The 22,226-nt window shown below is 37.7% G+C and overlaps 2 protein-coding genes across 5 annotated transcripts; both read right to left on the bottom strand.

The window, feature by feature from the left end:
- Positions 1–4,409: 4,409 nt before the first annotated feature.
- LOC116247390 (GTP-binding nuclear protein Ran1B-like) lies at positions 4,410–11,362 on the bottom strand. 2 transcript variants are annotated; one of them, XM_031619583.2, is made up of 9 exons: positions 11,117–11,362; positions 10,712–10,781; positions 10,527–10,583; positions 6,839–6,956; positions 5,989–6,078; positions 5,713–5,892; positions 5,517–5,594; positions 4,892–4,982; positions 4,410–4,815 (listed from the first exon to the last, which is right to left on the bottom strand). In XM_031619583.2, the coding sequence occupies exons 1-8, from the start codon at positions 11,117–11,119 to the stop codon at positions 4,931–4,933; spliced, it is 648 nt and encodes a 215-aa protein (XP_031475443.1). In that variant the 5' UTR covers positions 11,120–11,362; the 3' UTR covers positions 4,410–4,815; positions 4,892–4,930. The 2 variants fall into 2 exon arrangements, with proteins under 2 accessions (XP_031475443.1, XP_031475439.1); XM_031619579.2 differs by lacking the exon at positions 4,892–4,982 and having other exon boundaries at positions 11,117–11,358.
- Positions 11,363–12,720: 1,358 nt separating this feature from the next.
- Positions 12,721–20,785, bottom strand: LOC116266055 (putative pentatricopeptide repeat-containing protein At3g15200). Of its 3 annotated transcripts, XM_050081190.1 has the most exons (5): positions 20,574–20,785; positions 19,963–20,050; positions 17,077–17,154; positions 16,018–16,443; positions 12,721–15,180 (listed from the first exon to the last, which is right to left on the bottom strand). In XM_050081190.1, exons 4-5 carry the CDS (start codon positions 16,034–16,036, stop codon positions 13,469–13,471), a joined length of 1,731 nt encoding a protein of 576 aa, XP_049937147.1. In that variant the 5' UTR covers positions 16,037–16,443; positions 17,077–17,154; positions 19,963–20,050; positions 20,574–20,785; the 3' UTR covers positions 12,721–13,468. The 3 variants fall into 3 exon arrangements, with proteins under 3 accessions (XP_049937147.1, XP_049937146.1, XP_031502990.1); XM_050081189.1 differs by lacking the exon at positions 19,963–20,050; XM_031647130.2 differs by lacking the exon at positions 19,963–20,050 and having other exon boundaries at positions 16,370–16,443.
- Between the last annotated feature and the right edge of the window lie 1,441 nt (positions 20,786–22,226).

The raw sequence follows: 22,226 nt of genomic DNA, 5'->3' as shown, positions 1-22,226 counted from the left end.
GCTGTCTAACCTCGATTAGTGCCGCGCGGTCGGTGTGCCATAAGATCGAGGAGCAACATGGCTCAGCACACTGTCCTGTCCTGCAAGAGAATCAATGGCTGATCTCTGTTTATTCCAATTGCTCTCTCTCTCTCTCTCTTCCTGATCAATCCTCCCCCTTGGCCAGCTATGATATGTACATGATTGTACAAGATTTTCTTTTCCTTTCTTTAAACTTTGGTACTCTGCCAAGTTTTGCTTCTGCCATCATTATCAAATTAACTGTTAATGGGATCTTGTCAGTGTTACTCTGATAATCCCACTGTGTTAGACATGCTTTGCTGTAGAATACGCGTTGCCAGCCTGATTCCTCTCTCTCTCTCTCTCTCAGTTGGCAAGCCCGGAGAGTTGACTCAGCAACTTGATGACCCGGTCTGAGTCGAGCATCAAATGCACCAGTCAGTCAGAAAAAATTCATTTTCAAATCCATGTTTCAGTCATGGCTGATCATAAGGACTATTGGTCACTTGGGGAGCGTCTGATTATACTTCAACTGGTTTTTGCTAGATTTTGGGGACCTTCCTCTTGATAATCCTCAATCGATGTTCCTGCTAGTATAAAAAGGAAAAATAAGAATCCCAAGTGTGAATCTCAGGTTTAACTTAAGATTCTTTGATAAACTATGAATCTTAGTGTAGATTTTTGCTGCATCAAAATCATGAATGAATTGGGATGCAGTCCAGTTTTACATCAAATTCCATTAAAATTTGACAGTTCATGCATTTTGGGTGATCCAAATCAATGCCATTACATCCCTCAATTCTTACTTTCATTCAGTTCCCTCCTTCGATGGAAGCTATGTTTCAACTTCATATTTTACAGTAGAAAAAGAAAACAATTGAATGCAGACGATATCTTTTGCCTATAAAGATGTGAACCCATAATTTTATATGCACATACAAACAAAAGTGCATGAATCAACAGTAACAAAAGCAAATCACGCTTTCAATACATAATGAACAAAAAAAATATACACAAACTATAAGGAGCGCATTTATGGTGATGATGATTAAGCTATAGACAGTATTCTTTTTATATTTTATATTTCAATTGCAAAATATTATAAGAAAAGACTCGATTAAATTTATTCGAGCAAACTTGCTGAGTCACGAGTTAGAACCCCAAATGGAATTTGCTCGAATAACTAGGCTGGCCAACCTCCCTCTCCCTCTCCCTCTCTCTCTCTCTCTCTCTTAATCAGAAAGTTGCTTGTAAGCAATCAGAAGGCAGCCCTAATTTAATGCAGACATTTTTTATCAATTTGCCAAGCTGCAGCTTAGCCTGGACCCTCATTCCGAGGCCATTAATTTATATATATATATATATTATGCGACATTTATGGCCTAATCAAGAGAGCTACTGAGCTTTACCAAGACAATGGTCTCTACGTCTACATGTGCAAACAAACTAAGAGTTTTTAAGTTATATTATCATCTTAATCAAACACTAAGCTGCCATTCTTAAAGACACATATTGGGTCTCCCTTAAAAGCGTTAAAACCCACTTTAAATTGGGCTTTTAACAAGGATCATGAGTTAATAATTGGTATTTTGAAAAACTCCTTTTTTTCAACTTTTGACATCTTGGGTGTCCTCTTTTCCTGAAAAAGAAAAAACTGTCCCCAAAAAAATTATAAAAAATGAATTGTGGGCACACATGGAGGAAAAAATTGGGAAACGATTCAGAATCCGCGTGTTGTCTCACTGGAGAGAGACACATGCTTCAGCTTGGTGATATCAAATTGTTAATTAATGCCTTCTCACATGGTTGAGCTTTTCACAAGGGTCCAAAGCAAGAATTCTCTCCCCACATCCACATTTTCGTTTTTAGAAAAGAAAAGTTTATGAAATAATAACTTAACTTTTTTATTAAAGAGATCTCGCGGATACCAATGAGGTTTGTGTTTCAAAACCGCAGAATTCTTGTACATTTCTTGGGAAATTTTCAAACTCAAGGGTACTTTCCCTTCTTAACTTGCTTGATTCCCCTGGGTCAGATCCTGACCATGCCTAATCAATCGGAGGCCTCTGGACCAAGACATCAAAGTACTTCCATCTACAGTATTGCACACAAAACAGAGTGTCTTGACTCAGCTTTTTTTCCATGTGATGGAGTTCAGATTATTGTGAAATAGAGCAATTCAATTCATCCCCACTTTGATTCTAGTGTCTGTTTTAGCTTAAAAGAAGCTGTGTATATGAACTGTCAATTGAAGTTGGTCAGACAACTTTAACATAGTTTTCATGTTTGTTTAAATTATATGAACAAAATTCATAAATCAACGCTTCTTGTTGTTATGTCTGCTACATGAATCAGCTGTTCATCGATTTGAAAAAAACACAGTTTAAAACTTGGTTTTATTAGCTTTCAGTCTGGACAATCTAAATGGAGTTCTGCTAACCATGGTCTGGTGGCAGTTGGGCAGAAGTGCCAAGCAGAAAAACATTAGCCAGTTCCATCGACTGGATTCCGGGCCCGGCCGGACAGAACCTGTCGGCAGCACCAGATCCGAACCGACATCTTGGCATAATGCAGATCGCCATCTGTGTCACAGGGATAATCCAATTTACTCTCTTGTCATGTTCTCTTTTTGTTCTGTTAACAACAGAAAATTAAACAAGAATGGCATGTCTCTTGTCCTTCTCACTGTGTCCTTGTCGCAGTTAAGCGACAAAATTTCAGAGAAGGAAAAGGAAAATGGAACCTTAACTGACATAGTCATAAGCCAAGTCCTTAACAAGGTCTTCAAAATTGATCTATACGAATGGATATCTTCATCAGGTATTGAGACACTAGGGTCCCATGTCAAGGTGCTGTCGCTCTCTTCATTTACTGAATCCATTAATTTTGGACCATGCACCCTGAGGCTGAATCCAACCCAGATTTTGCATAGCAATGTTGTTCAAACTGGTTTTTGAATTGAATTTTTCTTTCAAAGGACTTTGAAAATTCGGCGAAAATTGAAGGATTCAGACTTGGACCTTGAATTTCCGCGTTCTCACGAAGCGACACCGATTGCCTTCAAGTCTTGTCAAAGCCAGTGATGAGCAGGGTGGCAAGAGGGGACTGTGAAGGGTGTCAACTTCATGACTTGGATGAAATGCCAACTACTATAGTAGTCTTTGTTGTATGAGCTTTCCCATGGTGTTGTCATCCATAAGGCTGGCTGGTCAGGCTCGCCTTCAATTCAGAACAACAAATCTAGTCGAATGATCTAACACTGTTTTCAAGAACAATCAGATTGAGCTGGATCCGAGTCCTTGTCGTCGTCTCCCTTCTCGGAAGGAAAGAAGAGCGGCTTTCCTTCAAAGTTGCTTTCTTAACTCTGCATCATTGAAGGAGTTTAACATCAAATTTCGATCAAACTATGGAGTTTCCGGTTCCAAGTCCCGTCTTATTTATAACAATGACTGGAATTCTAGTAAATCTTGCGATACAACTGTCAACAGGAAGGTGGCTCCAAAGATACTCCGGCCGACACGAGATCAAACGCCACGTGTAGTTCCATCTGGTTAAAGGAGGAGCTGGAGCCAGCCTACCATTGATGGACATTCATGTCATGCACGAAATTTGAGGAGTTGGTGATCCCTCGAGGATGAGCAGATAGCAATAAAATTCTTGGCTGTTTGACAGCGACCAAGTTGTGCGTCTGAAAACTGAAAAACGGTATTTATTGCCATGAAAAGATCGTTATCTTTACAAAGAACTTTCAACAGATCTAGAGATGGCGTTTAAGTCGATTTTTCAGACAATATTGAGTTTCACATTCCTTAAATGTGCTGTTTTATGCGCCCAAAGGCTTTGATTCACGAGCTACTTCCTGAATCATATTCACATTGTACATTTCTCAAAGGAACACAAGGTTATAACTTTTCAGAAATCAACGGCCTAAAATTTGATGACCGTTGCAATCGTGCAATTCCTTTGAGACCTCGACACGTCAAAGAAGGATTATGCTCTGAAAACAACAATAGTCAAACATGATGTAGCTAATTTTATGGTAGTTTAGTTCAAGTCGGCCACCCATTTAATCATCATTTGTCCCACAACCAGGTCACAGGTAGCTGTTTATCAAAAAGAAAGGGCCCACGAACAAGGATATCAGTTGCAACAAACAAGTGTCCAAGAATCACAGGCAGACTCAGATGATGCTTTTCTTTATAGGAGACGGTAAATTGCAAGTTGCATTCATCATTATTTTGCCGACAGCAATACCCATTGTCAACAACAACTACTATTTTCATGACGCCTGAAACTTCAAACACATGATAATTTTCAACACCCACGGTTGCCAGAATCAACTTCACGTCCACGTATTCTAACATTTACTTAATTAACATGTTTGGTCAACAATAACATCGAGGGGAAAGTTGAAAAATGTCAGACAGGATATGTAATTCAAGAACACGATGAAATCTTTTACAAAAGAGTAAAGTCATCAGCTGCTTAGTTCAGTACTTCCCCCTCCCAACCCAATATCAAATGTATGACCTGACCACAGAAACAAAAAAATTTATAGCCAGCTAAGGTACAAACCCACATTCCGGTTCATGGAATCAGCATCTCTCGAGGTTCAAGCACAAGAATATAGATGCACATGAAGTTCATTCCAAGAAAATTCAGTAAAAACTCAGAAGAAAAGAAACGTCTGTCAAATAGAAAAGACTGGCTCTGAGAGTTGACAGAAGCGATGGGCCATATTTGAGCTACTCAAGTAAATCGTCATCATCATCTGGAAGGGGCTGTGCAGCAGCGGCAGACAACTGAGCTTCTTGCCTGGAAAAACAGAAGGCCTGGTAAGCATTCTGAAACATAGTTATGGCTACTAAAGGATGACAAGGTACATACATACACATATATATAGATATGACTGATTCTGATCCATCAAATATCAGAGCAATCCACATACTGGCAGAAATATAAAAAGGCCAATCCACAGCTTGCTGAAAGGCATACTGGCAAATAGTCATGCGGCAACATAACATGGCAAAACATGTACTTGATAAATGACAGTGCGTGCAGACATGCACCATATAGACACAATCACATTATCTTGTTTAACGAAGTCTTTTGAAGGAAATCGCAGTAAAACAAAGCAATAAAGATGGAAATTCTGAAAGACAGATCATTCTGTTGCTGAGGAGCTTCTGAAATGAAAAGAACTCAATAAATGCTACGTGCATTCCTGTGAATTTGTGTTCTATCAAGCTATGACCTCGATTTTTGCATCACAAAATGCAGATCTGGACCAAAGTAACATTAGGTTAGAGCAGATGGATGACATCTGCAACTAAATCCACTAGAACAATATCCAGATCGATCATCTATCTATCTATCTATGTATATGTATAAGTATATGTATATATATATATATATATAAATATTCAAATATATATATATTCAAATAACTGAACACAGAGTATAAATTATATACACAAGACACCCTTCTGAAAGAGTGAAAAGTAAAAGATTCTTACTCTTTTTGTGCAGCAAGGTCAATCTCAACTTCAGGAGGGGCAAGTGCAGGTGACTCAACAAAATGCAGATTAGGGTCCCTGCCAAAGGAACATGCGTTCAAGCATCCAAGAACCAATAAAGCTGATATTTTATCTATCAAAAACATGGAGAAAAAAAAAGGCCGAAAGAGAGACATAGGTGATGATTTTTTGTTACCCGGCAAGCTTTCTAGCAAAGTAAAGGAAAGGCTTCTCGAAATTGTAATTGCTTTTTGCTGAGATCTCATAGTATTGAAGGTTCTTCTTCCTATGGAAAGTGACCTGCTTTGCTTTTACCTGCCTGTTCTTCACGTCAACCTTGTTACCACATAAAACTATGGGGATGTTCTCACATACTCTGACATGAACGAAGTAGGACTTAGTAAGATACTCCTTCAACCAGAGCATGTATGTGTTAAATATGCTAAATGTGTCAATAATTTCTCACACTCACCTACAAAGATCTCTATGCCAAATTGGTACATTCTTATATGTCAACCTGGCTGTTACATCGAACATGATAATTGCACATTGTCCATGGATGCTGCACATCACGAAAAGCAAAGAGTTGGATCAGAGACGAAATAGGCATCTCCTCTATAGCCAGAAAAATAACCGTCGGAATCTCTTCCACACACATTTTTCAGATTTTGTAACTAAAAGAATAATATTATTTGTCAGCAACTTCTGGGGAGATTCTTTTAGAAGTTCTATCAAAATGAGAATTTTCATGAAAAGATCTTGAAAAAGCTCAATAATTACAAAAAATGAGAAAAATAACACAAATGATAATAGAAAACTATGAAAATAATAAGATTCATAGTATCTTATCAGCAAAATATAAAAAAGATATAAAAATGAGAAAAATGAAACAAACGATAATAGAAAAGCTATGAAATTATAAGATTTATGGTATATTTTCTCGCAAAATATAAAAAAGTAATCAATAAATTTTTTGAAATATAAAACGAAATAATCAAAGGCATACAGTTCACATATAACAAAAATTCTTTCAAGAAGTCTGCTAATGTATCTCTGTCTTGATACATACACTTTAATTGTTTAAATAACACTGTCATATTATTGCTAATATTATTTCCTAAATTCCTAGCTCTAAAATGTTAACATATTAACATATCAACATCTTTTAGAATATCTGATATACTGGTAATTGTGATATATATATATATATATATATATATATATATATATATATATTATTTATTTATTTATTTATTTATTTATTTAATAGATTGAGAATGAGACAACTCATCCACTTAAATACCCAGGGCCATGTTACTCACTAGTATCCATCTCGAAGTCCACCAAACTTTTCCTGGCCTGCAGTGTCCCAGCAATAGAACCTGATTTTACCACAATTAGTAAAGAAGTCCAAGGGATGAACTTCCACACCAATTGTTGCTGAAAAAAGCAAACAATTAAACACATCATTAGTTAAAGTAAAGCACATTGAGCACCGGTTTAGTATGGGCAGTTTGTGTGCTGTGTCAGTAATCTGCTTTGTTATTTCTCCAAACCTCTCGACTCTGACATACTTTTCCATTCCAAGGGCAATAACCACACCTCCAAGATACAATGTGCAGGGTGCCAGGGATGTAACAAGCCGGACCCAGTCAAGTCTAGCATTTACCAAATACGACATAATTGGATCTCATTCAATCAGGTATCAAACTGGAGTTGGACCTGAACTTATGAAAGAAAACCGAGACACAACTAGCATAAGAACATTTACATGTAATCAAGTAAGATAGCCAAAGAACCTCACACCCATAACAGGTTTGGTTACAGAACTGCATATGAATCCCAATCTGATTGCTTAACAGATCTTATATTTCTGTGGATCCAACTAAAAGAATCTGGATGAAGGCCAGTAATTGGATAACTGTAACCTGTTGACAACTTAGTGGCATGGAGTGTATAATAAGATAAGCCTCTAGTGCAATTCAGAAGTCACTGAACCATCAATTAATTAGGCCTTATGAAGCCCTCAAAAATCAACAAGTACGACACACTCTCAGGAGGTCTCTGCCATTTTGGTTTTGTAAAACCTAACATTAATTTTTTTTCATCATTCTACATTTTTTAAGTACCAAAATGCTCTAAATTGTTAACACTTTAATTTCACATATTAGCTGTAAGAAATGCTCATCTGAATACTATTAACATATTTTTTTTTGCCGCTGTTGTTTGTGCACTTTTCTTTTTTGTAGATATAGCTATTGGCTGTACATGCCAGAAAGATAGAGAGAGAGAGAGAGATATGTTCAAATAATCCCTAGTAATGCCTAGTCAGCTGTTACATGGACACTCCTACAAGGGCAGTGTACTTATGTCAACACGGTTGACACAAGCTCATTTTGCGTGATTTCTTTTTATATAGTTTTGTTAGCGATCAATATTTTATGAATATAAAGTTATAAACAATGAACATATGAGTTTGTTTTTTATTTATTGCTCTCTCTCTCTCTCTCTCTCTCTCTCTCTCTCTCTCTCTCTCTCTCTCTCTCTCTCTCTCTGGACATACACACACGCACACACATATATACATATTCATACATATCTATGTGTGCACATTTATAGAGAAGGTGGATCCCCATGAATCATGTGGACCCCTTCCACTAACACCTGCCAATGCATTTCATAGGACAGGTGTCATCACACCCATCAGAACGTTTGTGAGGGGCCATAGAATTGCTACATTGAAACCCTCGCCAAGTTTTGCATTATAAATACAGACATACATACATGCACGCATATACATATATATAAAGTGGTGTATATATATATATATATATATATATATATATATATATATATATATATATATATATACAAATTTAATAAACAAAAGAAAGTTATAAATAATGTGCGGCTCAGTTATATTTCCTTCTTAGGTTTTTGGCCTCTTGATCTTAAGTTTCCATTTTACCACAAACACATGGCAACCTATCTAATGGTTACTTCTTTAGATTTTAGAACATATAGTAGAATGATGGAAGCTTCAGCTGCTAGGCCATGTGAAATAGTTTCCTTTTCCATCTTAGCACCTTAGCTCCCTCTAGCAGGTTTGTTCACTGCTGCTAGATTTGATGACTTACATGGACAGCGTTGATGTTTGATGCAAGCATTCTATTAGCAATTTGCAAAGTTCAAAAGTGGTGCTCCATTGCAGCAGTATGTGTTTAGTAACTGACCCTCACTAGCTGCCCACCTAGACATCATTTCTTCCTAAAGCAATTTATTGTAGATGAAGTAAAGTTTAAGACATGCATACACAACTAGATATTGGTGACACACAGTAAGTATAGAAACTGGAGGAAAATAAGGGACAGAAAGCAAAGTCACCATTTTTTCACTTTGGGCAAGTCATAAGTAGATAACTAAGTTCGAGCCAAATTGGGGGCTTGTGAATTTTTTCTGTTCACTATAGGTCCAAAAGTTACCAAGCAGGAAGGTTTGAATCATATCTTCAAGTCAATTATGACTTTTTTTTTCTCTCCTTTTGGTACATAGACATCAGAAACAATATCAGTCCACATATGAAAGTTATGTAGCCAAAAGCACTAAGCAGGCCTAGGTGGTAGACCTTCTGAGAGGAGTAGGCAGCACCTATGCAGAAGCCTGGGCATGGCAAGAAGAGGAAGGATAAAAGAAAGAGGAGAAGGAAGAAGGACAAAGGAAGAAGAAAGAAAGAAAGGGAGGGAAAACTAGAAGTAGAAAAAGGAACTTTTTAATACCTTTATAAATTGGACATCCAGGTACAGCAGCCTATTCGAAAAAGTGACTGCCTCATGCATTGGCACACCTTTGACTACACAGGATGGAGGACTCATAATATCCCTCTAGATCTGGCTGGCAAAAAAAGCAACAGACCCTGCCACATAACTCAAATGAAATCAAGAGGGAGGGCCGGAGAGGGCGTGACTGTGGAGCCCACTCTGGTCCCATATGGTGGGCCCCTGCGGGTGCGAACTGAAACTGCCAATGCTATGGCTAGAGCAATGGAATCTATGAATTAAGTAATTACAACTAGATTCATCAAAATTAAAATGAACGGATGGTTGGAGCAAAGAGATGGAATGTCTGAAAGCAATTTTCTATTTCCAAACTGTAATACTTTTCCAGGATGGATCAAAAGGGCTCTTACTTCCTCCTTTTAAGGACAGATTGGCAACAATAAGCACACGAATATAGAATCAAATCAGCACTGCAATTCCAAAAATGTCCCCATATTGGAGAACAAAGCACATATATAGAAGTTCAGGTACAAATATACAATTCCTAATTTCCTACAAGTATGTTGAGCACAAATCTGGTGCCCAGACGGTGTGTTTTCCTACCTTAGATCAGCATAACATTAGATGAATGACTACCTGAAACATCAGATGTATTTAGAGGTCATATTCGAAAGTAACATAATTGAACATCACCTAATATTAATAAGACTTATAGATAGCAATTTAGCACATCTTGCCGCGAATTGCAAAAGGAGATTCTATGAGTATGGCTACCATATGTTTCACAAAGGTAAATTTCATACTAACAATACGTAGCCATGTAATTTCTGGGCCCCTGTTCTGTTTCATCTTGAAACACCCCATCCACGTTTGACCAACTATTCAAGTTTCTAACTACCGGTCAAGTGACAACCATGGTAGGTCAGATTCACCAGCGGGGGTTTTGAATTAGTAGGTAAACAGAAGATAGTCCAAGACTCCAAAAGAAAACCTACGTATATAAGATAGTGCAAAAGAAAGCTGACCAGACCAGAAATCAAGTCAAGAACAAAGTCAAAATCTTATAACTGAAAAGGAAATGGGGTCATCCACAGAATAAGATCAAGTGTGCTGCATACAAGAGCTACGAACGATCAAAAGACATCTTACACATGTTGGATATCATGTTTCATCAATGTGCGTGTGTCCATAAAATATAGGGTAGAAAAACATATTGAGTAGTATCTATACTTACGCTCATATTTCTTTTCGAATTCTCCAGTGAGATGGCGCTTGACGAAGGTGGTTTTTCCTATACACATGACAGAAAGGAGAAAAGGTGTACAGATTATTTCTACACCAATCATAAGACGCAAATACAATAACAGCCATCCACCATACAGGAACTATGAACCAAGAAGAATATGTGAGAAAGCATACCGGTTCCACCATCGCCAACAATGACTAGCTTGAAGTTTGGATAATCAACCTGTTGTTGGTTGGGCAATGCCTAAAAACCAAATATACCACAAAGAAGGCAAACAAATCAAACAAAGAAACGCGTTGAAAATCGTGAGAGCACCGGAGAGAACAGTAACCCGTCATGAGCAGTAAAGAAACAAGACCATACCATTATCGACAATAAGAAGAAAAACCAACCGAAAAGACGAGGAACCAACGTAAGGATACCCAAACCAAAGACTTCCAATCAAGAAACAACAATAACTCCAAAACCCATTAACAATAACATGCAAATGTGAGACCAAACATGAAGAAACACAAACGTATGCAAGATATAATCGAATATTATACAAAACAATGACAGAACAAGAGCAAGAGGAAAACCATATCTTCTCCAAGATTTGGGGTGCTTCAAGAAGGGTGAGGCAACTCTATCTTTCTCTCTCTCTCTCACTCTCTCTCAGGAGAAAAAATGGGTGTGCGTGTGAAAAGCAAATCACTGTAAGCGTAAGAGATAGAAAAGAGTTTTAACTCGCGAAAATGCGCTCCGAGATCTTCGCGCCCCCCGATTATGAGGTCCTTCCTTGTCAAGGTTGAAAATTATTCTGAGTTTCCCCGCCACCCTACTTGCGTTACTGCGTACCCGGCAACGTCCTTGGAGTGAAAATAACGCCAACTCGCACGTCCGATCTGCCCCCACTGCCGCCAATAACCAAGACTCCAAAGATGGCGATTGCTGACTCTAGCTTTGCTTGGACCACTCCGGCCCGTGGCCGTACAATTGACGCGGGAACGAGACGCTGATTTTGATATGGGTTCTTTTAAATTGTTCTAGTTAATTTTAGAGTATGTCAACTGATCCGATTTGAACCAATATATTCTGAACTCTTTCTTTTCTTAAATATTCATTATTTGAATATGAATAAAAAGGTATTGAATCTAGATCTGAAATCCAATTTCACGATTTGAATTTGATTTTTACTTTCATATCTGAATCTGAATTTTTAATTGAGTCTCGCTGATTTTAAAAATATAAAAACATAAGATACATTATATTTATTTAAATTAATTCTGATTTGTATCTAAATCTGAATTTTATCAGATATTTATGTGTATCTAAATTTGAAGCCGATCGAATGTCATTTTTTGAATCTGAATCCGATCATACTTCCTAATCCATGTGACATTTGATATTAATTCTTTTTCGTATTAAATTTTTTCAAAATGATTTAATTGAATATCCGATCCAAATCAGATTTATTGGCATCCTTATTAGTTCTTATTGATTCCTTATGTTAAAAATTCAAATTAAAAGCATTAGCGCGGATTCATTCGGCCGATACAATCCGATAATTTTGACCTTTTGCAATTTGATTTACTTCTAAACCAATGCTGAAAATGCCCTAGAGTCGCTTATACGCGTTATCTATAGCGAAAAAAATGCTCTCGTTATCAGGGTTCTAGTGCGCATGAACGTCCTTTTCTTTCGCAACTTGCTACATTGCCAACATCTTGAGTTAGGAAAGCAAACTGGGGTCAGGTAGACACTGTAATTGAGATGCATTCCTTAACCATCCTCAACTCGAAGATCTTAAAGTTAATCTCATAAGCCAGATATTAAGTAAATCTCCTAAGCCAGGTGAATTGAACTTATATTGAATCTGAATGCAGTTAGTCATCAAACTTGGTCAGTTTGCTAAGCCTGAGCACAGGAATTGGATTAGACTGACACCCAGATAAACGACTTTTCTAGTTGAGAGCCACTCTTCCCAAGTTTTGACCTTCTTTTATAAGCTTAACCCCCTAGGATTAGTGAATGAATCATGCACCAAGAAAGCAAGGTCCTAAAGTTCTGAGCATAGTCATGAACTTTTGCTCTGGGCAAAGAGGCAGGAAGGTGTCTGACTTGCTGGAGAGGCAACAAACAAGAAGAAATAAATAAGAAACACATCAGAAACGGGAATAAAATAAAACGGGACCCACTAAGGTGTCTGAGTCACCATAGAAAGAAAATAATATATAAATAGGCGAAGGAGCAAACTGAAATGCACTATTTGAAAAGCAAGCTTCTCGTTGCATAAGAGCCTTCCAATAATGAGAAATAAGTTTCTGTCCCAGGGGAAGAAGCATGAAGTTTTCTCTTGCACATCATAGAAAGGAAATAATATATAAGTACATGAAGGAACAAATTAACTGCATTATTTGAAAGTGAGCTTCTCTTTGCATAAGAGCCTTCCATAATGAGAAACAAGTTTCCATCTCAGGAGAAGAAGCATGAAGCTTTCTCTTGCACAGTGCACTTCCAATAAAACAACCTTTGCCTCAGATGCATGACTTTCGTCTCTCATAGGTGCTATTCCCTTAGACTAAAAACTGTGAGGTACACAACACTCTAGTTAACCAGGTGCACGGTGCCTTGTGGAGGTCCTAAGCAGCACTAGACTCTGAAGGTAAGGGAAAAGAGAGGAAGCTTCAGCTCCTCGGGCATTCGCTCCACCTTTTCCCCCAATAAAGCAAACTTTCATTATTTTGTAAGACCTTAACCATGGCTAGTAACGTTTGTTCAGTGTAACAAAAGTTACCATCACTTCACTTTAAGCAAATAAGATAGGCCGAGAAGTACCCAAGAATTAGAAAGCAGCCACTACTGCTGTCTTAAGCAGCTTGTCACTCCTGACCAAGTGCCGGAGGACCTTTCTCCAGGCAGCAAACTTGCAGAATTTTGCACAACATGAACTATCTTCCCCTCCACTTATGCCTATTATTTGTATCCATCGAAGTGGAAGAATCAGCATCAATTCTCATTCTCCTGGCTTGGATTGCATCTACCAAATATTTGGTCCTCGGCTCAGGTACCATTCCTTTTGATATCATCTCAGTAAAATAGTCGTAGGACTCAGCTAGTTTTCCTTTATCATACAGCCCATGGACCATCACCGTATATGACCTTTGATCATGTCCAACACCATTTTTCTCCATTTCCACCCATGTATCTTGCACCTTCTTCGTTTCATTCCATTGCAAGAACATTTTCAGGATCAAGTTATATGTGTCTGCTGAAAGAACAGTACCAGTTCTTGACATTCTCTTGAGTACACTATGAACATCTTCTGGTGATTTCAATGTTTTAAGGAAATAATTGTATGTCCTGGCATTTGGGGTGCAGCCATTTTCTTCCATTTCATCTAACAATTCAAAAGCCTTCTCCATTCGTCTGATCTTACACAAATGTTTTATCAAAGAGTTGTAGGTGGCCACATCAGCCATGCACCCACGCTCATTCATTTCACTGAAAATATTAAGAGCTTCAGGCACCTTCTTCTTGAAACATAATGCATCAATTATGCAGTTACAGATTGCAACATCTGGCTTGCAGCCTTTGGCCCACATTGCCTCAAACAATTTCACAGCAGTATGCAACTTTCCTGCCTTCGTAAGGCAATTTATATATATTCCAAAAGTGTATATATCAGGCTTGCATCCTGAAGAAATAATGTCATTCCAGACCCTCTTAGCTTCATGCAAATTGCCTCTCTTACACCAGCCATTCAATATTATGTTTATACTTTTTATGTCAATGGGAAACACCTCCTTTTTCAAATACAATAAAGATTCTGCTTCTTCAACATGCTTATACCTGCACAAAGACATCAAAAGTGTTTGAAAGGCCAGTTTGTCAAGTTCCAAACCATATTTTTCTCTTTTGTAGAAAGTTTCAATAGCTTGTTCCACATTGTGGTCGGATGAGTATCTGTGTATAAGTATGGCAAATGTCCTTTCATTTATAAGAGGCTTTTGGACACTGTTAGAATACATTTGATCTACCAATTGCCACATTACATCAAAGCATTTAAACCTGCCTAGAATATCAAGCATCTCATTGTAAGTACTTGAGCTATGTGAATAACTTTCTTGGTTAGATGCCCAACCAAAGAAAAAGAGTGCAGCTTTCCAATCAGATTTATGCCTTTGAAGTACATCAAGAACTAACTTTTCACTCAGCACAAGCCCTAACCCATCAAGAGATTCTTTCCGTGTGGTGTGGTTTTCATGTGCCCTCATACTGTCCTGAATCATGGTCACCGGACCAGAATCAGTAGTACTCAGTAAACCCTTTGAACTGTCTAACACCGAACATCTTGATTCTGACGCTATCCTAACTTGATCATTCAATGCATTCATTGGAGAAGCACTGCCATTAACCATCTGATCATCTGCATTTGATTTTGTATGGTTCACCTGAAATGATCTACAAGTATATCCTCTGTGGACGCATTCACGACTGGGACTAAAAGCCGCTAAACCAATGGTTGCCATGTATTTCTCTATCCCCTTAAGCAAGAGATCCTTGAAACTCCTGGACATGTAAGAACCAACTTGGCAGTGGCCATGGAATTGTTTCCTTGCCACAATCATATTTGCATAAGCATAAATTTGGCTACTGTGACCTGCATACACAGTACAGAAAATTTCTGCATAAATGTCAATTAACCAAATTATAGGCAGACAGTTTTATCAGTAAAAAAACAAATACATGGACATGCACCCAAAGGGTGCTTCAATATAACATATAAAGCTGAAAAAGGGGCCAAGGAAGTCGATGATCTTATACTTCCTAGAAAATTATCCCCATCACCTGATTCGTCTGGGGACGACTAACTGTTTCATGTTAAGGACCAAATCTCTGGACTTAAGTGTGCGGACTACAAGTGCGTTCAGCAAAACATCAAGCTGGTATGGGAGGTAGAGGTACAGCAGTCGGCAGACTTTGCATTCCCAAGATTCCGTAATTAGCATATACTGCTCCAAGTTGCTCCAGGAGATCGCACAAGTATGGCAGCCATATGCTTATGACAACTAAGCTTTAATAACATAAGCACCCATCACATAAATTCCATGCCTGCCATTTTATTTTGCCTTGAAAATCCTATCCACAACCAACCATCTATACAAGTAGCTAGCTTCCTATCTATGTCACACGGACGCAGCTAAAGAGGCCGTGTACCCGTGTCGACTCGCCCACACGGGTTTCGGCTAGGACACGGCAAAAAATAAAAATTAAACATTTAATTTTTTTTCATTTTATCAATTTTTTGTGATGCATCCAATTATTTTCATGAACAATCCGTTTAGATATTCAGTACTTTTGTGATAAAACACATTTTCTCACAAGATTGTAGAGTGAACTATTAATTTAATGTTTTTTTTAATCTTATCATTTTTTAGAATATTTAATGTAGCCGTGTCCACGTATCCAAAAAATTTGAAAAGTGTCGTATCCGCACCCGTATCCCCGTATCGCATCCGCACCCGTGTGACATAGCTTCCTCTTGACCCAGAGATGAGAGGCCTGGCAGTGGGACATCATATTGGCCAATGGGGTTTCTTCACATTAATTGACAGGTGAATGCAATGCAGTAAAGGAAAAATGTATCAAATCAGATATCCGATCACGAACAAAGTTAAAAGTGCCTAAACAAAGAAAAAAGATACAACCATCCACATAAATAAGCTGAAACACATTGCATAAAAGTGTACGAGTGTGTATGTGAAGTATTAAAATAGATGAATTCAGTGTCCTTGAGGTGATGGCCCACATAGCTGTAAGTGCAGGCACAGAAGATGAGAAAGAAACACCTCAAGTAGCAACAACACTCATAGCTATCTTCAAACTCTCCAAGGTTGATGCAGCTTCATGAGAGTGGTTTTTCCTGCATACAGCCCAAATATGAGAGAAAATGAGAGTAAGTCCATACCAGTCACAAGAAACAGAAGATAATAACTATCACATGGGTGTTTCATTTAAGGCATCGCACACGCATTAACGTAACATGAATGCGGACATGGGTGGGGCTCCAACACGCACCCAGGTCACACCTGCATCTCTTTTTCTCTCATTTTTTCTTTTCCCCCCTTTATTTCCTTTTCCTTTTTCTCTTTCTTTCATTTTATTACCCTCCTCTCTCTCTCCTTCCTTTCAAAATAGGACAGCACCAGGTCGTCCTTTTTAAAGGATGACCAGTCGATTGAGTCTTTTTTAAAGGATGACAAACTGGTTGTCCTTTAAAATGGACTACCAAACTGACAATATTTTAGAAAAACTTCATTTTATTCAATATAAAATTTTAGAAATAAACTAAAATAACCTTCATATAAAATTTAAATTTTCAGCAAAAAATTAAAAACATATAACATTATTATGTATATATAGATATAGCCGCACCCCCCTCCCTCCCACCCAAGTTTTCTAAGATGTGCCACACTGACGCCTGCATTGGCACTAGCACAGACACCTACACGCCACACCCGTGTGACATAGGAAATAACAGTGTAGGGAAGCAAACCTGTTCTGCCATAGCCAACAATGACTTCCCTGAAACTTTGAAGTTTGCATAATCAACCTGTTTTTGGTTGGGCAAGACCTGAAAACCAAACAGTCCACAGGAAAAACAAAAATCAAACAGCAACCGCTTTGAAACACACAGAACACCAGCAGAATAACAGAAGAAGAGTGACCCGTCATGAACAGCAGAAACAATACCAAGCAATCATCGGAACTGAAAAGAAACCCAAATGGGGAAAACCAATAACCAATGCAGAAATCCAGACACTAACACTCCAAACTATGACACAACAACCAAAAGACTTCAAAATCAGAACCAACCATCAACATTTACTTGCAAACCACGAGACCAACATGGAGAAAATCAAAGAAAAGCAATATATTTGTGGGAGATGGCTCAACTGAAACCCATCAAATGATAGAACCATAGATGCATAGGAGAAAGCAAGAAGAAGAGGAAGAGCAAAAGTGGTAAGCATTTATGGGCAAAATATTGATTTTAATTGTTCTTAGTGTTTGTTTATCCCTTTCCCATGTTTTTGAAAGCATGTTCCCAGGGACATCAAAAACCCCCTAATTGAGTTTGAGAGAGTTCAAAATTGGAAAGACAAATATAAGTGATAATATGTGGGAGTACTATTTGCCTTTAGGGGGCATTTGATGTGCTGGAATTCCATTGTTCCAGTTGAAACTGGTAAAGAGTGAAATTTACGTCTTCCATTTTTCTTTTATGTTTGTTTGATGGCCTGGAATTTTAATTAAATAATTAAGATTCTGCTGTTTGATGCAGCAAGCACTGAATTATGGATTTTTTTTTTTTGGGTTACCACTGGATCCCATAACTTCTCATTAATCATTATAAAACCGTACTCTTCTTGGAAAAAAATATATCCAAAGATCAATGGTACAAATTAGGATATAAGTTAACCAAAATGCAAAAATCAGGGATAATGAACTTCAGGAAGCCGTTTCAAGCTAATGTAAGTATGAAGATTGTGCACGTTTTTTGAAATATTAAAAGCAACTCTTCTCTCTTGGTAGCTAAACAAATTAGCAAGAGAGCTAACTCATGTCCTAGTCAGATTGTGGAAAAAGTAAACCAAAAGAAGCACCACTGCTATGTCATGAAAAGCTTCAAAACGTTGGTGAACATAAGTGGCTTAGGATTTTATATGTGTCGTTGAGTGCAAAGGCTTGCTTTCACAACAAGTCTTGGGTCACCCAATGAGGCAATGACTGAACAAATACAAACGTATGGGGAATTGTAGCACTAAGTCATTAACAACATGTCTGCAGCCTCACAACTTACCAATTAAGCTACTTGTGGACTAGCTCATATGTACAACTTTGTAACATACTCTTTACAAAGTAACCAATTTATTAGCCTGCTGATTTACTGATTCCAAAGACAAAGAAGTGTGACCTTAATTTCTGCAACCACCAGTTCTGTGTCATGCACTCAGCACCAGTTACTACATTGTCATTAGCATGCACAAAAATATACAACTAAACCACAACCAGATTTTGGAGAAAAAGAAACACATTCAGTATTCTGAATCTGTTATCAATATAATCTTGTCATTTCATTACAATTAAATTACATAGAAATACTTTCAGCCCGATATCTTACTTCCTTACTCTGAGTGCAACAACTCTGCCCAAATCTGGCCTAAGCAAGTCTTCAGACAGGAATTACACTGCACACTACAATTGTGAAGATTGGACCACCATTTTCTGCATATACATGCAGCCCTTTGCCAAGCTGTAAGGTGTCATCTCATGAATTTCAGACGGGCATTTTCTCATGCTCGTCATTCTTGGACATACAACACACTCTAACTATGTATTTTAGGTCACCACAACTTAAAATTCTAAATTGTAACAGGAAGTTGGAAACAGAGCATGTCCTGAAAATTGATGTTTAAGAACCTGGCATCCCAACATGGAAATGCAGTTTGCATATATAAACAACAGTATACATGCCATAAGGTTCTTCCTATATCAAAACATGAATGAAGAGATTGACTGATTGTTTTGCCCCTCATTATTATGCATTTCTTCCATGATAATGCTGAAAACCGCTAGCACAGACAAGTTGTATGGTTTATGAGGGGTTTTATAATTTATTCCAGTAAAAAGCAGCTGGTACAAGCTGTTATTTGTCTAGTCAAACTGATCTAAAGGATAGAGACTATAGAGAAATGCTACCAAAATTCCAAGGCATGGTCACAAAAAGCTTGTGATACAAGTGATTTGCATAGAAGAAACTCAAGGACTATGTATTTTATTTCGTCTATGGCTAACATGACATCAACTAGTAGACTGGAGCTGAGAAATGTGGATTTTGGATGGGCAGGCAATTCAAGTATACAAACAAAGAAAGCTATAATGAACCCACTTATGCAGGAACCTAAAATTTAAATAAAAAGGTACCCAGGAAGCAATTTAGTAGTAAAATCATATGATAGTAATAACTCACTGGGTGATGAATGCAGTGACAGTAATAAGAAAAATAAAGAGAAGCTGAGAGGGTTTGTACATGGCAATGAATTTTATGAGAACACAAAGGAGATGTTGGAGGGCATTCTTCAAAGCTGGAGCTAACTGGTAGGTGCCCCCTGTGATGAAATTAGGTGTTACAAATTCAAGTTTGCTGGTTTTAATGCGACCTTTTTGCCTATCAAATCCTTGAAACTGCAGATCATGCATGTATTTAACTGGCTTTGAAGCAAGCCCTCTCCAGTCAATCTGGGATTTATATAGCACTAAATCTTTCAAAATTATTATTGCATGCAAATCTCGCATCTGAGACTTGGAGAACATATTACATGAACGAGACTTAGATATGCCATTTCGTAATTTCCTATTGAAACTATAACAAACTTACCTGCTTCGCTAGGCCCTAGACGTCAGGAGCCTGAAATAACAATTCTTGTTCGTAGCACCAACGAATGGGGATGCTTGAACTGCTTAGCCTATTTATGTTACCCGTAAGAGAGAAGGGAAAAATGTCACGCATGTACATTCTTTAAAAATGACGCGGAAACTAAATTGTATATTAAATACATCATTAACGAGGTCAGTTCAGCAGGTCGGCAAGTTTGCATGGAAAGTAAAGCAGCTATCTGTAAAACCAAACAGCCCATTGAGAGAAGACAATAAAAAGGAAAAGGAAAATGCAACAGAGATATTGCTCCTGGAACAGTGATACCCTCGTTTAGCAGAGAGCAATCCAGCAACCTGTTTAGCAGAGAGCAGCCCACCGGCCAATCTAATGTCCAATATCCTTTCTTCCCCTCATTTCCACTTTTCCTCAGACCAATAAAACTCTTAAAACCCAACCAAACCCCTAAATCCCAAACATGCACCCATGGAGATAGAGGGCATGTGCAAAAATTAAACCCCTTGCCTTGTAGCAACCAAGCAATCGCAGGCTTGCCTCCTCGGATGATGACTACCTCTCGACGTTAGAGAAGAGAGAGAAAGATAGAGAGATACCTGGACAGATTGCTGGAGCTGCATAGTGGCGGCGGCGGTGGCGACGAGAGATAGAGAGAAGAGGGAATTGGGCAAGCGTTTCGCGCGAGAGCAACAAGGATGTGCAGGACCCGCGTTAGCGCGAGAGAGAACAACTCCGTTCGCGCGAAAAAGACCCTGCCGAGGCTTTCATTCAGAACGAAGATATTCAATCTGAGCCGTGAAAAAAGGAATCTGCCAACGCGAAAAAACTCGGTTCATGCTCGACTCGTTTATAAATGAGCTGAGTTCTAGTTTACAATGATACTTGAATCGAAACAATAAATGAGTCGAGCTCAAATTTAAGTAACTCATACTCGTTTATACTTAAGTCGTAAATAGGTACTCTATATAAAATTACCAAAACTACAAGTTACACGAGTTAATGTTCACATGAGTTTTAAACGCTAAACAAATTAAACTAATCGAGTTTGAGTTTGAGTTCGATTTTGTGTAGTCAATAGAAGCTCGAGTCAAGTTCAAACCGAACAAGAGCTCAAGTTTTTTTAGCCAAGTCGAATTCAAACTGGCCAAGCTCGAACTTAACTCTCTCATATGCAGCCCTAGTTGGCAATGCCGATGCTTGTGTGTGCATATCAACATGCATCGTATGATATATATGACATGAATGTATTCAGGAAGGGACTGTGCACCAAATTGAGCACTAAACTTATATATATATATATATATATATATATATATATATATATATATATATATATATATATATAATTAACAAAAATATATAATTAACAAATTTTCATATTGACTATAAAGTAATGGCTCAGACCATGACAACCAAGACAAGAAAGGGATGCACTTATCGTGTTATTACTAGAAAATAGAATGCCTCTATTGTCAATTCATCCACACTTTCATTCCTTTTCCTCTATTGTCATTCATTCACACTTCCATTCCTTGTAGAGGAAGGCTAACAGCTTGGAAGGGATTTTCTAAAGTCTTCTTGTGCTCGGAGTTACCTTTTTATCAACAGTATTGACTCTCTCTCTCTCCCTCTCTCTTTCTCTCTCTCTCTCTCTAAATATATATACATATATAAGTTATTTATTTTTTTTATTTTTATTGTTATGTTTATATCCCATACTACTTTGATCGGGGATCAAAATCATACCTCCTGAAGTTTTGACAAAAATGATTGGAAACAAAACATGAACATTCTATCGTGCTTATCAAATATTAATCTAACATAAAGTACGTCTTGATTGATGTCGTTTGTAACACAAAAACTTGTTTTTCTACCATTGAAAATTTTATGTCATAAAAGTCATTCGCATTTTGATTACTCTAAAAACATGTTAAACTAAAACATGACTAACTTAGTGCATGATTATCGTCGAAACATTATTAAGATCATTTTTTTGCGCAGTGTATGTGACCATTGGATTACTCTGTCCATATTTGGATGACTGAATTCTATGCCCTCTCGTAGTATTTTTAAAGATGCTTATTTGATGCATTGCATTGCATGAGTGGCTGTGATTGGATGAAAGTTAGATGGCCGAAAGATTTTAGCTTGTATATATATATATATATATATTAATCTAACACGAAATTTATACTTTAAACAATTGCTTTACTTTTGCAATGCAAATAAGATAACAAGAGTATCCTCTT

This window comes from Nymphaea colorata, chromosome 1, assembly GCF_008831285.2.
Source record: "Nymphaea colorata isolate Beijing-Zhang1983 chromosome 1, ASM883128v2, whole genome shotgun sequence".
Taxonomy (NCBI): Eukaryota; Viridiplantae; Streptophyta; class Magnoliopsida; order Nymphaeales; family Nymphaeaceae; genus Nymphaea; species Nymphaea colorata.
The sequence above is the reverse complement of the archived record's forward strand: the minus strand, read 5'-3'. Positions and strand labels throughout refer to the sequence as shown.